At 47.8% G+C, this 18862-nt stretch overlaps 1 protein-coding gene across 1 annotated transcript; it reads right to left on the bottom strand.

The window, feature by feature from the left end:
- Positions 1-3571: 3571 nt before the first annotated feature.
- GOLT1B (golgi transport 1B) lies at positions 3572-18837 on the bottom strand. Its single transcript, XM_056134584.1, has 5 exons — positions 18733-18837; positions 11590-11681; positions 9929-10107; positions 7950-8031; positions 3572-6137 (listed from the first exon to the last, which is right to left on the bottom strand). Exons 1-5 carry the CDS (start codon positions 18755-18757, stop codon positions 6099-6101), a joined length of 417 nt encoding a protein of 138 aa, XP_055990559.1. The 5' UTR covers positions 18758-18837; the 3' UTR covers positions 3572-6098.
- Positions 18838-18862: the final 25 nt, after the last annotated feature.

Raw genomic sequence — 18862 nt, 5'->3', positions numbered from 1 at the left:
CTTGAACCAACTTGATCCCAAACCTTGTAATTTTTTTAGCGTTTGTTTGCAGCCCTGGGCATCAAAGCCAGGAACTCATGCAGGCAAGGCAAGTAGTCCACACTGAGCTATACTCCAGGCCCCCTGAATCTTTTGAAAAGGAGTACTCAGAGGAGACTGTTTTGCTTGTGCCTCGGATGTTAGCCGAATTCTTCTAGCTGTCCAGAAGGTGCTCCGTTAAACAAAAGGACTATCGCTGTTTAAACTGCATTCATGCAAGGCCTGCAACTATGGTGTTGTCATCGAAAACAGCTTTTATCTTGTAAGGGTACCTGGACAGTGTGACTATTATGGTTCTAAAATATTCAACTTCCCTCTTTATTTTTTTTTAATTTTTAAATTTTTATTAGTAAAACACGATGAGGTACAGTTGTAGACTTACAAATTTTTGTGCTTGGATTTCAATTATACAATGATCAAATACCCATCCCTCCACCAGTGACCATTTTCCACCACCACGGGTCCCAGCATCCCTCCCACCCCCCGTGCCCCCCATCCCACCCTGCTTCTGTGGCAGGGCATTCCCCCTTGTTCTCTCTCTCTCCTTTTGGGTTCTGTGGTTTGCAGGAGAGGCATTGAGTGGCAATCATGTTTGGTCTATAGTCTACTTTCAGCATGCTTCTCCCATCCTGGGAGGATCCTCCCAACAACTTCCCTCTTTAATGACAGATTACAGAGGATTTGGTGTCGGATGAATGAGTCTGTGGGGCTCAAACTTCTACTTGGGACTTGTTCTGTGCTAGGGCTGCCCCTACCCCCAGCCCTCTGTGCCACAATCAGGCAAAGAATCCTTTCTCCCAAGGTGCCAACGTTTTTGGAGCCTTAGGAACACCAGGGCTTCGTCCAGACAAAACTCCCCCCACTGATTGGCCATCATCTTTACAATCCTCCTTTTACTTAAGACATTGGGGCCCAAGAATCTCTTCCGTAACCAAGTAAATGACTATAAATGTGCAGTTCCATGAAAGAATGAGGGAAGAATCAGCAATTTTGACCTGGTGGTCAAGAACGATCAGGTAGAGGAAATTTTTTTGGTTTTTTGGGTCACACTCTGTGATGCTCAGGGATTACTCCTGGCAGTGCTCAGGGGACCATATGGTATGCTGGGGATCAAACCAAGTCAGCCAAGTGCAAGGCAAACGCTCTACCCACTGAACTATACTGACCCCCCAATAGAAGTAACTTTTTAAGGAGATCTTGGGATCTTGCAAAGGCAGTTTAAGACTTGGGGTATATTGTTTCTTTTTCTGTTTGACCAATTTACTCCTGGCACTGTGCTCAGGGTCAGGGGTCACTCCTGGCAGGGTTCAAGACCATAGGCTGTGTGGGGATAGAACCTGAACCAGCTGTGTGCAGAGCAAGCACCTTACCTGTGGTACTCTCTGGCCCTTACTGCATGTATTTTTAAATTTGCTCTCCTCAGATGTAGGAGGTGGGATGCTGGAACCTTCCAGCCTGAAGGACAAAGTTAAAAACATAAGCTGGTGCATAACAAACTTCAGACTCTCATTTGCTGGGTCTTCACCCCAATAGGATTCCAAACCTGCTTCCCTGGGAAAGGGTAGTAGACTTGGCTGGTGACTTTTTTTTGCTTTAGTATGATATATTCCTTCTATTCTAAAAAGAGATGTTTAAGTATTCATCTAGCAAATTCACAATTTTTTTGGGGGGGGCTCTAATTTCAAATTTATGATTGAATACCTTGTTTTTTTGGACGACACCTGCCAGTGCTCAGGGCTCACTGCTGGCTCTGTGCTCAGGGCTCACTGCTGGCTCTGTGCTCAGGGCTCACTGCTGGCTCTGTGCTCAGGGCTCACTGCTGGCTCTGTGCTCAGGGCTCACTGCTGGCTCTGTGCTCAGGGCTCACTGCTGGCTCTGTGCTCAGGGCTCACTGCTGGCTCTGTGCTCAGGGCTCACTGCTGGCTCTGTGCTCAGGGCTCACTGCTGGCTCTGTGCTCAGGGCTCACTGCTGGCTCTGTGCTCAGGGCTCACTGCTGGCTCTGTGCTCAGGGCTCACTGCTGGCTCTGTGCTCAGGGCTCACTGCTGGCTCTGTGCTCAGGGCTCACTGCTGGCTCTGTGCTCAGGGCTCACTGCTGGCTCTGTGCTCAGGGCTCACTGCTGGCTCTGTGCTCAGGGCTCACTGCTGGCTCTGTGCTCAGGGCTCACTGCTGGCTCTGTGCTCAGGGCTCACTGCTGGCTCTGTGCTCAGGGCTCACTGCTGGCTCTGTGCTCAGGGCTCACTGCTGGCTCTGTGCTCAGGGCTCACTGCTGGCTCTGTGCTCAGGGCTCACTGCTGGCTCTGTGCTCAGGGCTCACTGCTGGCTCTGTGCTCAGGGCTCACTGCTGGCTCTGTGCTCAGGGCTCACTGCTGGCTCTGTGCTCAGGGCTCACTGCTGGCTCTGTGCTCAGGGCTCACTGCTGGCTCTGTGCTCAGGGCTCACTGCTGGCTCTGTGCTCAGGGCTCACTGCTGGCTCTGTGCTCAGGGCTCACTGCTGGCTCTGTGCTCAGGGCTCACTGCTGGCTCTGTGCTCAGGGCTCACTGCTGGCTCTGTGCTCAGGGCTCACTGCTGGCTCTGTGCTCAGGGCTCACTGCTGGCTCTGTGCTCAGGGCTCACTGCTGGCTCTGTGCTCAGGGCTCACTGCTGGCTCTGTGCTCAGGGCTCACTGCTGGCTCTGTGCTCAGGGCTCACTGCTGGCTCTGTGCTCAGGGCTCACTGCTGGCTCTGTGCTCAGGGCTCACTGCTGGCTCTGTGCTCTGCACTCACCTGAGAGTGCATGGGGATCATTATGGGGTGGCAGGAATCGAACCCCGGTAGGTACATGCAAGGCAAACTCCCACTGTACTCTCTCTGGCCTTTGACTGGATACCTTTAAACAACTTGTAAAACAAAGAGGTGATAGTCATTTTGTAGAAAAGAAACCAGTGTGGCAATTTTTTTTAAAAACTGAGATGGATTATGTGCAAATACTTCAAAAATTTAAAAAATTTCCTAATTTATACGGGAGGATTTGTATCCTTCCCTGACTTCCAAATTCATGCGGAAGCCTTGAACACCAATAACATGGTCTCTGCAGACCTCTGAATGTCATCAGGTCTAGCTGTGGTGATAAAGATGGTCCTTCCTGAGGTGAGGGGCTGAGTGACCTTCTAAGGGTCCAGAGCCTTGTCTGTCCGCCACGTGAGGTCAGAGTAATAAAGCAGCCATCAGCACACTGAAGAGCGCCCTCACTGTGAACGGAACCTGCCGGCGTCCTGACTGTTGACTGCCCAGAGCCAGAACTGTGAGGGACAAATCTTTTTTTTTTTTGCTTTTTGAGTCACACCCAACGTTCAGGGGTTACTCCTGGCTCTGCACTCAGGAGTTACTCCTGGCGGTGCTTGGGGAACCATATGGGATGCTGGGAATCGAACCTGGGTCGGCTGTGTGCAAGGCAAGTGCACTACCCGCTGTGCTATCACTCCAGCCCCAAGTCTTGCTGAAAGCGCGCAGTGTGTGGAATTTCATTACAGCAGCTAAGAAAATCACTGATACATAGAAAAGTACCCTTTTATTGAGAAGACAAGTGTATTTACAATATTCAATTTGTTAGATCATATAATCTGTGAGACTTTTTTTTTAAAGCAGCAGTTTCCTGGAAATTATGATTTTATAAGGAGAAAAAAAAATTCCAAATCGGTTTCTATTTCAGAAAATACATTTGAACAATGCCAGAAACACTTAAGGCTAGGAGTATCAGACCTTACCCTCCATCTTTACAGCAATAATTAGAGTACATTTTGTCACAAAGACAGAAGGCTCGTTCTTGAAAGGACGAAACTACAGATGTGCAGTGCTTTCTGTCAGAAGACTAGTTGGCCGAAACACAGCACGATCAATGGTTCTGAGTAAGAATTATGCGATGCTGACACACAGTCGCCAGTTCACATTGGAGACTAACTGGGCACTCGCTTCAAACTAAAAACTGCTTAGCCTCTTAGCTTACAAGGACCGGGAGGTTACGGAACCCTTTGACATGCTTCTAATAACGGCTTCTAAAATAAAACTGGAAAAGAGATCTCTGTTAAGAGTGCAAAGAACATTTTGATAGAAAGTCACGTCTACAAAAGAGTTAAAGAATACAGATGTTCCTTATACGAACAGGTATTATTCTTGCTCTAAAAAGGTAGAGTTGCCTAGCTACTGTAAATAAGATGGGTTGGTCAAAAATATATGTAACAGAGTTCTACAGGGCAACTGGTACAGTCAACCCCTCAAATATATATATATATATATATATACTTGACACTCTCTAAGTGAGGATATTACTTTTTTGAAGAACACTAGACACAACAATAGGTCTCTTGTGATTCCATGAACTATTGAGGTAGGAGTCTCATTTAGTCAATATCGTCTATTTTCACAGATTATAAGTCAAATGCTAGTACCAAAAAGCACCCCCTGCCCCCCTCCCCCCAAATAAAGAACAAAATCGTGACCCACAAGACTGAACCATTAGCTACAGACCGTCTTTGCTTCTTCAGATGAGCAAGTTTGGGAGTTCTCTGCAAACAAAGAGATTTAACTTAATAACCCAAGTTGGGACCTATTTTTATTTGTGTCTGTAAATAAAAATCACAAATTTCAAATGATGATTTTGTATATTAAAAAGCCGTGCAACAGGTTTTTTTTTTCTTAATTTTTTTTCCTTTTTTTTCTTTAAAGTAAATAACGCAATTGTTAGTGGTAAGACAAACAGTACTATGGCCGGTGAAATGTCTTCCAATGTCTATCACAAAAGCTGCCATCTCAGAATACAAATGGATGGAGAAACAATTGTTGATTCTTACTACTTGGCAGGCAGCGATGGTAGAAAAATAAAGCACACACCACATCACCTTTATTTTAGTGTTTTGTTTTCAAGAAACTACCATTAGTTTTATTACAGCAAAATAACTTTAGCATCGAGACTCAGGTGTTTTCACTAGGAACCCAAAATGAAGAGTGACCAGAGAATGCAAATGGCCATTGCATGCTGATTTTTGATGAAAAGGCGGAAAATGAGGGAAAAGTCCGTTTACATGAATAGCCCTCACAAAAAGCTATCAACTTAAACTTTTCACATATCACACCTTGAAAGTAAATCTTACCAACAGATAAGTTATGGAAAGAAAAAAAAAGCTGAAATAAAAAAAATAAAATAAAAAGGGAAAACATCATGGCATTAAAAAAAATTCTTTTGGTTTGCATTGTTTAATATTTTAAACAAAAGACTACAAAACAAGCTATGTAACAGACTATGTCATGGCCAAGAATGCTTTTGTTAAATGCTTCCGGGTAACGAATGATGCAGACAGTTAGGTCAGGCTCCCAGTGGGGGTGTGTGTCTCGAGGGCACGCGGCTGACTCAGCGAGGGGGACAGCTCTAATCCCGAACTTACGCACTGGTCAAGAACGACCTTCGCATATTCCAACAGACTATGCAGTTCAGATTTTCACCTGGTTTTAAAATACTAATTCAAAAGAACTACAAAAATTTCATTTTAAACCTTATGTCTACCCAAAGGGGCGGGAGGAGGGAGGTGGTTGTGATTCAGACATCAATACTGGGTTTTCCTTGGCTGGAATCCACGGAGGTGACAAATCCAATCCAACTCATGCATCAGTCGCAGCGACACAGCGCAACCGGGCACACTTCTGTCAGCACAGTGGGCACCTTTAAAAAGCACGTCTCTGGGCACTGCTGCCCTTTCCAGCAGGAACGCAAAGAAACAGCCACCACCTTTCTGTAGGGATGGCCGTGCCGGGCACATGATGGAAACCAGAGTCACCTTTGAGAGTTCCCACATGCGTCGGGACACATGCCTTCATTTTCTTGCTTCTTCATGGATGACTTGATTAGAATCCCGTTCTCACTGGTTCTTGGTTAACTGCTCTTGGTACTTTGTACGCTACACGTCTTTAAACTTCCGTAAAGCACATTACAAGCTATTTCATGTGATTTAATTTTGTGCTGAGTATTCTTCAAAAGATTTCATAAATAACACAATGTTTTAAATGAGTCCTCTAGTCACGGTTGTTATACCATAGTGTTGCTTTCTCCAACTTTATCTACGAACTGCAAGGAGAAGACAGAGAGGTAATTACTCGGCCTATAGTTGTACAAGGATTGGTAACAAAACCTTACGTGTTGCTTTGAAAGACCAGCTTTGTAAGAGGTTTGTGAAAAGTTGATGACTGACAATGATTAATCTGAAGCTACTTACCACTATATTCTGCCACATCAATGTGTATTAAAAGACTTGTTTTTCTAAAAGCTGCTCTTATATACATATGACTTTAAGGGTGCGACATGAGAAATGCAACACAATGATCAAAATAATGGATAAAATGAAGTTAACACTGCTAGCTTAACCAAAAAAATAAAAAAAGAAAAAGAAAAAGCTGAAATGCCAGCCAATCATGCATTAATAAACCCAATAAGATATTTCAACTGACCAGTACTGTGCATCTTTTCTGGGCCTATGTGGTCTTTGGACAAACAGATTGAACTCCATTAAGTTCAATAAATAACAGTAGCTAGTAATTAAAAATACTTTTAAACGTGTATTTTGAACTTCAGACTGAAGTAGCAAAGACATTAAAAATAAATTCACTAAATAACGCAAGCATGAATTTGTAAGTACTGAGCATAAATTTAAAAAACATTAATGTAAAAATTTAAAAAAACATTAATGTAAATGGCTTCCTTTGACTACTTTCACCCCTGGTAGAGTAACAGGGCATTCTTCAGCATTCTAGATGGAGACACAAATCTTGAAACAAAGTAATTAGTGAAGGTATTAAAATGATCAAAAGATAACAATGAACTCTTTTATTTCACTATTCACATTACTTAGTATCTATTGATAAGACTGGGAAACAATTTATAACATTGCGTGTCCATTTATGTACACAAAGAAGAATCCTTAAAAGAAGAAAACAAGTAATGATTACAGGTTTAAAACTAGTTTTTTCTGCAAACTCAAAAGCTGTTTGAAGTATAAACGATATTAAGTTTGAAACTGAGTTTGGAGATTAATGCAAAGAAAATTAGACTATGTCCCTTATAAGCCCAGACTCTGAAATTTTGTATAACGACAAGTAGGTGATTGACACTTCATAGGACGTGATGCTTGGGCAGTATTTATGGATTCATGAGAATTTCAAGGGAAATTCAGGTCGAGAGAAAGACACTTTCTCTCCAAAGCAGCATCAAATATCGATGTGGTCTGGCTCCACGCTGGCCGGGAAGGGAAGTGATGGCAGGCGCCAGCAGGGAAGTCATCTTTCTGCTCTTTGAGAATTCAAGACATACACGGACCATCTCTCTAGAAACATCTACAACGATCTCCAAGCAACTGTCAGCTGCTGCTGGCCTGTCCTGTCCTGGAGAGATCTGGCAAGGCTGCTGGGACCGCAGACAGGGCTGGGAACGGAATCTGACCCGCCGACTCCCAGCATTGACTGACGGCGCTTTGTGAATTCCCCGAAGGGACTCCACTTGCCAAAATGGCAGAAGACAGGATTTACAAGAATCTATTGTCCTCTCTGTGTGTGGCTGCTAGTCACAGAAAGCTGGAAAAGTGTTTTGAAATCTCAGAGAAAGGTGGTACGGCACACCAATCAGAGTTAGAGTGAAACAGAGTTAAGACCAAAAATGGATGCGGCCATACGGTCAAAGAAAATGCAGATTTTATAATCAATGCTATTGATTAAAAATAATCCAATTTTCATGGCAAGCGTGATCGTGTGTGTGTCGTTTAGATCAGAAGGAGAAAAGGTCTTATTAAATCAGCCATCAGTCAATCACTCAAATTTCCAGATGAGCATCTAAGAGTATTCATTTGAATGGGTTAGGAAGCATCGTGCCAAAGACAGGATTACTCACTGATCTAATTCCAGGTAAGTTCAAGAGCGATCCCAGGACTGGCACTCTCCTGATAAAGCCGACGACCACAGGGAAGAAGCCCCTGCAGAGGAGGGAAACGCTCAGAATTCACACGTTCTCCAGGAAGCCCCCACCGGCCGGGTCAGAGGAGTGAACCCCGCTAGAATCTGTGATGCCTGGATGCTTTGGGCTCTCCAGGTTACCCTGGTCCCCAGATCCTAGATCTGAGGAGGGCAGGGGAGCAACCTAGTGGACAGCAGGAACAGGGGGCGATGCAGGGACCTCGGGAGTGGGAGCTACAGAGCTGTGGCAACACCGAAGGCAGGAGACCCCAACCACAAAAACCAAACTAACAAGGTGCCTCAAGAACACAGACTCGGGGTAGGAGGGAACCTGGGACACTGGTGAGGGAAGATGACGCTGGTGGTGGGGGTCTGGTACAGAAACACTGTAAGCTGGAACCCAACTAGGAATAGCTTTGTAGCTCACGGTGACTTAACGAAAGGGTGACGTTTTATCTTCAGTACTGGAGGGGACGGGGCGAGGACTTGGGCCACTCCGGACGCTACTCAGAGGCTACTTCTGGCTCAGTGATCGGGAGTGACCTTTGGTGGTATTCGGGGGGGGGGGGGGGGGGGGGGGGGAGGGGGGAGCCTTCCGAGGTAGCAGGGAGTTGAATCAGGGTTGAGGCAGTGGCGCAGGGCGTCCTCCTGTCCTGACAGTCTCTCCAGCCCCCAGGGTTTGGATTGCTTGATGACCGGGAGGTCTGGCCACCAACTCTAGTTACTTTCCTTCCCTCTCCCTGCGCGGGGACCCTTTTTTTGCGTGCTCCGATGATAATACTTCGGAGACAGATCGATAACAGGATTACGACCACCCTACTGGGAACTTTACAGCCCATTTCCCGGAGGAGAAATGAGGAATCTTCTGAATTACGTTGGGCACTTAGCTGACTTTTATGTTTCTAGTAGACAGCATGGTGCCTGGGAGACAGAAGACAAAGGGCACATTTTCAGAACAAGCAATTAAGCCAACCCGACTTCAGGGTGGCGTCTCCCCGCACATGACTGTTCATTTTGGTAACTGGTACGTATATGTCAAGTTACATCATTTTTGAAGATTTACACATTTACAGAGAGCTGATCACCACCTCCCACCCTGTATTTGGAAGAGAATTTCCAACCGCATGTACACACGAAAGGCATTGTCGTTAAGTGGCAGGATTCATACGGGTTCAACATATCCAAATGCTTGATTGTTCCCTTGGGGCCAGGAACAAGGACAGGAATTAGGACATGTGCCCAGCATGCAGCCGACCCGGGGTCAGGTCTGAGTGCCACAGGCTTCCCCAGCATCACGTCCTGGGTGTCCAGGAATGGCCACGAGGGCCCCAGACCTCCCGAGCACGACTCGAGGGATGCCCCTGCCCAACCACACTCCCGCCTGAAAAAAGACACTCCATCTATTTTTCTTTCTTTTTTGTGGCTATGTAGTTAATGAACAAGCATAAAGGCATTTATGCACTGAAAATACTCTCTACGGGAATTACTACCCTGGCACGGGCACTCACGAACATTTGGGAAAGATTCTAGAGCTGGTTTGGTTTAGTAAACTGCCATGACAAGAGTCAACGTACACAAAAATTCATTTAAGAAAATTAGTCTTCCTTACTCTTGCTAATACAAACACATACCTTTGTATGTACGTAAGTCTGTACGTATTTCTTTTATTTTACTTTTTGGCTTTTTGGGCTGGCCCAGCAGTGCTCAGGGGTTACTCCTGGCTCTACACTCAGTAATCACTCCTGGAAGTGCTTGGGCGACCATATGGGATGCAGGAGACCGAACCCAGGTAGGCTGTGTGCAAGACAAATGCTCTACCCCCCCCCCCCCATACTATAGCTCCGGCCCCCACAAATATATTTTTATTGCATGACTGACCGGCTTACCAAAAGAGAAGGAATAAAAAGATCGCCTTACCTGAACAGGAGGAAGAATCCATAAATTTCAAAGATCATGCCTATCAATGGCCAACCGACCAGGACGACAAACACGCCTCCCAGGAAAAACCCAGTTGCTTTCATTTTATGCTTCTGGAAGAAGAATCTGAAAGTCCTTTCTAAACCAATTACGAAAGCGAGGCCAGCCACAAACAAAACCTGGGAGAAGAAGAGAAAAACACAGAAACAAAAGCAAGGACAAGTAGATAAGAGCAGTTATACACACACCACGCATCTGCAAAGGTGGGTCAAAGCTAGCCACAACCAAAAACAGCTGAGGGGCAAGGCTGGGGGGGAGCTGGGCGCGTGGAAGCTTAGGGGGCCCCTCACTCTCCGCAGACAAGATGCAAAGACTCAGCACGACTGATGCCTGCACGGGCCCAGCTTTCCCGGAAAGTGGACGGTTCAGATGCACAGGTCAACCCTAGGCGCCTGGGGTTCTGAAAGCTGCCCCCCCAGGCTATAGGAGTTCCTCTGTGTGGGAGAAAAACACGGATGTGGTCAGGCTGAGCAGACCCCACCCTCAGGAGGGCTCTAGTTCCAGCAAGGCCGGAGTAGCCAGATGGAGGCTGCACCGCAAGAAACACAGAGTCCAGGGGGCTCAAATGTCCACACGTCTGGCATGCTCGGGTAAGGCAGGATGATGGACCCAAGCGGGTAAGGCCCTCTGGTTTTGTGCCTGAGTACCATGGTGTTTCTACATGGAAAACCTTCCCTGTAGGTAATGAGCTTAATGATTACGGTGAACAGTCTATGTGGCCGATGTTCACAGCATCAGTAATAAACATTTTCATCATTCATTTTTTATTTTATTTCCCAATTCCCACTGAAAAGTAAATGATACAACAAATACGTCAAAATGTTTCATCGGGATTCAGTGGCCCCATGTTCCCTTGGAAAGGTTTTAATTCCTAAAGCTTCGGTCTAAGGGGCACATTCCAAGGTGACCCACCACACACTCGCCTTTCCAAGCAAGTTAACTCTGAATACGATATAGAAAATGCCTTAAAGGTTTGAAGGGTTTTTTGAAAAAAGTCTGCCTATTTTATGCCACTGAATCAACTGTAAAAAATGAGAAGTCTGAAGGCAAGATGAAGAGATTCGAAGTCCCGGGGGCTTCCAGCAGCCCCTTCCGAGGGGGATCTTGGCCAGACAGGCCAGAGGTTCAGGAGGTTCAATGCAAGAACCAGGGGCTGCCCCACAGTGCCCGGGACAGAGGACTGCCTAGGTGACCTCCCAACTGCTAAGTAGAGGACAAGAACTCCAGGGCCACGGCCAGCGGTGCTCAGGGTTCCCCAGGGCAGCGCCCCGAAACGCTGGCGGCACGCAAGGTCTTGCCTTAGGCCCTGTCCTTCCCCCGCGGCCTCAAGTCATCTCTCTGGCTCCCAGTTCAGAGCAGTCTGCGTTTCATCGACTGCAAAATCACGTATCAGGCCCTTAATAGAGAATTTATGAAATGAGGACCTTTCTAAGCACTCATCTTTTATGCATCTGGAGAGATTTTCATTACAGGGAAATAAGAAATAACAGGAATCTTTACATGTCTGAATTACTTCCCTCAAATTTAATAGTAGGCAAGAATTGATCTGCAGTTAATGGTTCCTTATGAATTTTGTTAAAATACGTATGAAAAACACTCACATTTCCAATAGCCAGTAGTGCTTTGTCAAAAAAGAGAATCATCCCAAAGAACAGGAAAAACACTCCAAATCCTGTTAATCCCATTCCAATTTCTGCAAATACAAACGACATCATTAAGGGCAGACACAAAATGAACGTTACAAAGTTACATTTAGAGCTGCAGAAACTAAAGCGTATCCTTTTCACCCCTTAGGGCTGATAAAGAAAAAGAGGTTCCAAACATTGCAAGTTTAACATGATGATGACGTCCATTAACCTGTATAACAAAATCTAGTTAACAACGGCAAATTAACTCAAGAGCAAAACAAATGGAAATTTTTCATCTGTATTGTAGGCAATATTTATCACAAGAAAACATACCTATCATAGAAAAAGACCAGTCAGGATCTGAACCTTCTGATTATTCTTTTTTTCCTCCCTCCCAAGAGTCCCTCCGGCCTCAGCCCCAGATACAGGGATTATTTCTACACAGTCCACGACCCGACTTCTATGCAGGACTCCTTCTCTCCCCTTGAAAGCCAGTTCCTTCTCGAACCACTAAAGTGCGGCTAGGTGAGCAGGTTGTACTTCACGCGCTGATAGGATTCCCCACCAGGTAACAGGAAACATTTTGAGAATTCAACTTCCTAACTAGGAAACACTTTCAGCTTCTTGATGGTTTATAAGGGCTTTATCTTCTCCAGCTCCATCTCAATTGTTTGCATACTTAGCCTAAAATCCTACCATCTCTCCCAAGTGTCGGAGAGCACTGTTTCAGCTAGTATAAATATTCTGGAATTTTTTAAATCTTTCAAAACACAAGAACAACAAACAGACCAACTCCTAGACGCGAGGCCTGTGGCACTCAGTGAACACAGGGACCTGGAGCATCAGCTCTGAAGCCCGTCCCGGCCTACTGGAACCAACCACGAGACCAACACTACCTTCTTTTTCTAAGTCTGCCTCCCTCTGTCCTTCCCGAGGAGGGTGGGGGTGACTGCTGGCTCTGTGCTCAGGAGTCACTCCTGGGGATGGGGGGCAGATAGGGTTGCCCTAGGCCATGCACTGCCAGGATTGAACAGCAGGCAGCAGGCAAGGCAAATGCCTCAGTCTCTCCCTAGGCTTAATTTCCTGAGATTACGGCTGGATTTTCCTGTTAACATCACAGAGCACAAACAGCACATCCTCGAAATTCTGAAAGCATTACTTTCAGAGTAACAGTTGCAAGTTCTTACTGTACCCAGAGTACTACCCACAAACAAACAAACAAAAAAACCCCAAAAAACAGAGCAGAAACTACTGTATTTGAGGAAAGAACAATTTTAAAATATGGCATTAGTGATTTAGAACTTGTTGCTTAACTTCTCCTCGGTTCCAGGAAGCTAAAATCTAGGTCACAGATTCTTAATATTTTAAGCCATATAAAATGTTCTGATAAGTTGAAAATTTATAGCTTAAACCTTTCTGTACAACCTGCACCTCCTCAACTAATAGTCAACTATTGTCTCCCACTGCAGAGACCTTTCCCCCCACAGTTAATCAGAAAGAATTCAGGTGCACGCCAACAAATCCACTGGAAAATTTATTCTGCGGACACAAATTCCTATGGACATATGACGCAGACATTGCATATTTGAATGCCTTAAGAGAATTTACTAAAATAATTGCTTACAGATGGCAGACCTAATTCCCAAAGGAGAGTATAGATGAAAGAACAAGTTAAATTCCATTAAGTGACGATTACCAGTTAGGATTTAATTGTTGGGAGCAGTTACTTGAATATGCTTATTCCTATCTTTGCACAAATACCCTATCTGAGAATGAAGAGGGGAAGCGCACTCTGGAGAAATGCAAGTACTGGGTACTGAGTATTAGCCACTGGAGGCACATTCCAGCCCTTCAACAACGGAACCCTCTCGGCAAACTGCAGAGTCAGTCTCAGTTATCTTAGAGACGGAGGAAACGACACTGACTTGATTTCTGCCTCAAGTCCTATTTCTGAGCGAGCACCTACGCCAGCTGTATTTGATTCCAAAGTCCGCGATCTTAACCATATGCCACACTGCTGCTCCACAGGCTACCCCCCCCCCCCCCCCAACCCGGTTCGTATTTGGTTAAGGAACACCCAGGCCACGGGCCTCTCCCCGCCATCTGGGGGAAGTGCCTGTGGTCGGTTCCCATCTGATTCAGACGTGATGGAACAGCACAGGAACTGCAGTGGAGAGAAACAATGTTCGAGGAGGGTTTTGGGTTAAATGAAGCCTTCCTAGAAACATCTTAAGTACCTTTCTCCAAATTGTAAGGTCAAGAGGAGCACGGTCTGTGTCTGCTGTGGGCAGGGGTGGAGGGAGGAGAGGCAGAGCCTCCTGGCTGGGCACTGCCCGTGAAGTCCACCTGCTCTCTACGGGGAAGGCAGATAGAGCCTCAGCCGAGAGTCTGCGACCCCGGCTCAGCGGCCGGCAGAAGCGTTGGGAGCGTCTGTGAGGCGTGTGGGGTGAGGGGTGCGTTGTCGGGCTAGGCTCGCCGTGGGGTCCTGCCCCTGCGTCCTACCACCCCTCGGGAACCAGGAGTCAGACTCCATCTCTGGCGGTCCGGGAAGAGTGGTCTGTGGCATCTCTGCCCCAAGTGCTAGCGCGGTGCTGCCAACGGGGCCAACACCTCACGGGGCCTCACCGCGGCCTCGCATCTCCCCAATGCTCTTCCCCTGCACCTGCACGGGTGCGAAAGGCCTGCACACGGCAGCCCTCCCCTCCCCCAATAGCATACTGGGAAACAGATTTTTATTCTCACGCACACACACACAAGCAGTGCTATGTTTCTTCCTTGTGGGGTTACACTTCTCCCATGCCCGGGGACACTCTGGGCGCTGCTCGAGGTTATTCCCAAAGGTGCTTGGTGGAGACCACAGTTCTGGGGACCCCAGGCGATCTCTCCCCAAGGAGAGAGCTTTAAAAAAAAAAAGCACGGCCTGCTAACTTGGCTAAACCATTAAGGCCGGGGAACTCTTTCTTTTTCTCTCTCTTCTTTTCCTCCCCTTCTAATACAACGTCTTTTACTTTGTAACTGTTCCAGGCCAGAACTTCAGAACAGCAGGTAAGGCACTTGCACACAGCCAACCTCAGTTAAGGCCCCATCAGCACATATGGTCCAGCAAGTGTGCCAGGAGTGATCCCTGAGCACAACTGGGCATGGCCCAAGGCCCCTCCTCCCAGAACTGTGATACTGATGTCGTGGGCCCTACGGGTGACTTAGGTGAAGCGGAGGGGAGAAAGACGGTCACTTTCTCCCCTTCCACCTCTGCCACCTGGGACTCAGGGTTACTGGGTTCTTCTCTCGCCTTGCCGAGAGGAATTTCAGGATTAGACAAGCAGTGAAATTACACAGTTTTTTATTTGGAGGTTTTGCAGGGAAGGAGGGAGAGGAGTGGGAGAGAGTGGAGAGTAATGTGCTCAAGAAGAGAGCCCAGGCTTCTCCAAGGGCAGAGAGAGCCCCTCCACACATCCCAGCATTAGGCATGAAAACATGAAAGTCCACCTCTCAAGAGGGGAGATGCGGGCGACACATGTGCTCAGGCACCACATGGGCTCCGGCAGCATATGCGCCAAGGCTGCGGAACTCGAATAAAATACACGCTGAACCCAATGACCCTGGATTAATCACTGTTCACATTTGGGTACTGTGTTTAAAAAAACTGCTAAACAGCATTTCTTTCTTACCGAGGCCTTTAAAAACTATCAAATGGGACCAGAGAGACAAGTGCCTTACAGTAGGTTACACACTTGAGCTTGATTCCTGCCACCACGTGTGGTCCCCAGAGGCCCTCCAGGAATAAGCCCTGAGCATTGCAGGGTGTAACCAAAACAAAGAAAACCCAAAATGTCATCAAGAACCAAACTGGGTGTCAACCAAACTCAATTCAATTAAATATCATGGCAGAATTTTAGGCTATGTTACATAATGATTTAGAACGGTTCAGAGGCACCTTCAAATGAAAAAAGGATCCATTTAGGTTTGGGGGAGGGGTCTATTACGGAATTCTCTCGAAACAAGCATCCATTGCTCCTTACTCTATTCTGATCAGTGCTTAGTCCTTGTCTCCCAGAGTCAGAACCTTAGAATATATCCGGAGTGATGGCCACTTGCTGTATTAAAAGCACCCACAAACATCATTTGAAATCCAAAGAGCTTTCAATTCACTAATCACTTTGGGTTCTAATCAATTGCTCCTGAAACATGTGGCAAGAGAGGTCCAAAGAGACAATTTCATCTTCCTCCCGATTTAATGAATCGAAGAAAATATTCCTATTTGGCCTAGCGTCTAACCCAAGCTCCTTTCCTTGGGTTCTTGAAGGAGATAAACTAGGCACTTGTCCCTTGAAGAATGGCCAATAGAGCAGAGTCTTATATGCACAGGATGCAGAACTGGCTACGTGGTGTTAGTTGTGGGGGACACTCCCAGTGGCCGTGCCCCGCCCCGCCCAGTGCTGGGAACCAACCCAGACACCACTTGAGCTACATCCCCGACACTCTGTAATTTTGGGGGAGTTGAGTCACACCCAGCTATGTTCAAGGCTACTCCAAGCTCTGTGCTCTGGGACCTTATATGGATGGAACCAGGGACAGAAGTGTGCAAGGGAAGAGCGTTACCCACTCTCCAGGTTCGATCATTCTTTTGGGGGCAGAGTGGGGGCACACCTGGCTTTGCCCTCAGGGATCACTCTTGGTGGGTTTGGGAGACGATACGGCGTGCGTGGGCTTTAGACCCTGATCAGACATGTGCAAGGCAAGCGCCCCATCTGCTGTCCGGTCCCTCCAGCCTCCCATCATTCATTTATTTACATATAGTATTCACAAAATCAGATAGGACAGGTGGATTACGCTAATATCTAGTTTGATTAGAAGACCATACAGCGATTACATACTTCTTTTGAGTAATCAGAACCTGAAATAAATTCAAGCAACTGGGTACACGATTCTTAAAATTTCCCCAGACAATCTAATTTCAATTTGGGGCTTCAACAAGGAATAGAGCACTATGTATCATAAAGACAAAAAAATAGCTCTAAATATCCCATACAAATCTCTCTCACATCACCTATTATGCATAATTCTATAGGTAAGCATTGAGTATTTACTTTTAAAGTCTTTTATTCTAAAGAAGAATTTCATCATTCTTAGGCTGATCTCCAAAGTTTCTATAAAAAAAAATTTTTTTTTTTAAAAGAGGCTAGCTGGAAACAGGGTACAGTTAAAGTCGGCCAACATGGGAACAAGTCTGGTTCTTCTCATTTTTCCTTATGACCAGACCCGGAATTCTTTTGTAAGTCCTATAACTTATGAAAGTCATATACTCCAGCCCTGCCACAGGGCTCTTAAGAATTAAGACTTGGTTTTATATAAAAGCACTTGGTAAAATGAATGACGCTTTTGAACAACTGTGAGTTTTCACTGCAACAGCACATAAACAACAAAAGGGTTATACGGATATTTTCTTTGATTAGAACTGGTGAGGCCAAAAGATAAAAATGAGCACCTCTCATACAGGACCGGTTCAGCCTCCCAGGGGAGGAGTCGGATTGGCGAGCCCGTGTGTGGGCAGGAGCCCTGGGCAGCTTCACCCGGCCGCAATACTACACTTTAACTAGGGCATTGAAAAGGAAGTCCCATTTTCATCCCCCTCGATTGATTATTTTTCCTAAACATCTCGTAATACTCAAGTTCAGTTAACCAGAAAATGAAGCATCAGTGGATAAAGGGACGTGCAGTGGGAAAACACCCAACCTAAACCAAATCAAACCAAACCCAACCCCATCTCACCACCCAGGATGGGTGGGCAGCTCAGAGCAGGGGAAAAGCAACGCTGACCCGGTACAGGGGGCAGGGCAGAGGGGAAGGTGATCTGATTGAGCAAAGGACAGGGGCACTAAGCTTAGAGAGGCGACGGGCCCCAAGGCGGGTGGGGTGGCTCCTGGGAGGCAGGCGGAAACACATGCTCAAGTCAGGAAAACAAAGCCGGCCACGGAAGAAGGCGCTTCCGAGCTCCCAGCCCAGCCCGGACGGGCTTTGCAGGCTGCAACCTGAAACCCGCAGAGAAGCTGCAAGGGTCTCCCGGGACTGTCCGAAGGCGCTTCCGGGGTGGCAGGGGGCCAGGCCCGGAGTCCCTGGAGCAAGCATGCTCCTGCACAGGGCACAGGCCTGTGTGTGTGTGTATTGCAGGCTGCCCGCAGGTGGGGGGGGGGGGGGGTGTGTGTCTTGGGGGGCTGTCCACAGGCGGGGTGTGTGTGTGTTGGGGGCTGTGTGTGTTGAAGGGCTGCCCCTGTCCGCAGGTGGTGTGTGTGTGTGTGTGTGTTAGGGGGCTGTGTGTGTTGGGGGTTGTGTGTGCATTGGGGGCCTGTATGTGTGTTGGGGGCTGTGTGTGGGGGGGCTGTGTGTGTTGGAGGCTGTGTGTGTGTGTTTGGAGGCTATGTGTGTGTTGAAGGGCTGCCCCTGTCCGCAGGTGGTGTGTGTGTGTGTGTGTTAGGGGGCTGTGTGTGTTGGGGGTTGTGTGTGCGTTGGGGGCCTGTATGTGTGTTGGGGGCTGTGTGTGGGGGGGCTGTGTGTGTTGGAGGCTGTGTGTGTGTGTTTGGAGGCTATGTGTGTGTTGAAGGGCTGTCCCTGTCCGCAGGTGCTGTGTGTGTGTTGGAGGCTGTGTGTGTTGGGGGGCTGTGTGTTGGGGGTTGTGTGTGCGTTGGGGGGCTGTATGTGTGTCGGAAGCTGTGTGTGTGTGCGTTCGGGGCTGTGTGTTGGAAGTTTTGTGTGTGTGTGTCTACTGGGGGCTGTGTGTGCTGGAGGCTCTGTGTGTGTGTCGGGGTTGTGTGCTGGGGGCTTGTGTGTTGGATGCTGTGTGTGTGTGTTGGCGGCTGTGTGTGCGTTGGGGGGCTATGTTGGGGGTTGTGTGTGTGTCGGCGGGCTGTCCGCCCACAGGGGCAGCTCCCCATCCCCCCCTGCCCCCGAGGGTCCCTGCGCCCACCCGGCTCCCCCGCCCGCCCCGCCCCCGCCCCCGCCCCCGGCCCCGGCCCCGGCCGGTCGCGCAGGCCGCCCCATTCATTGCCCGGGCGGCGGGCGGGCGGGCTCGGCGGGCGCGCGGGGTGCGGGGTGCGGGGCGGCCCGCGGGCAGGGGCTTACTCTGCGTGTCCGTCAGGGAGATCATGGCTGCAGCCGAGGGGGCGCCGGGGACGGCGGGTCGGGGCCGAGCGGGGAAGCCGAGTCCGGAGCGGAGGAGCCGGGAGAGCGCCCAGGCGCGAGCCGCCACGTC

This window comes from Sorex fumeus, unplaced genomic scaffold (genome assembly GCF_029834395.1).
Source record: "Sorex fumeus unplaced genomic scaffold, SorFum_2.1 ptg000100l, whole genome shotgun sequence".
In the NCBI taxonomy this organism is placed as follows: Eukaryota; Metazoa; Chordata; class Mammalia; order Eulipotyphla; family Soricidae; genus Sorex; species Sorex fumeus.
This window is presented reverse-complemented; position numbering and strand designations above follow the sequence as displayed.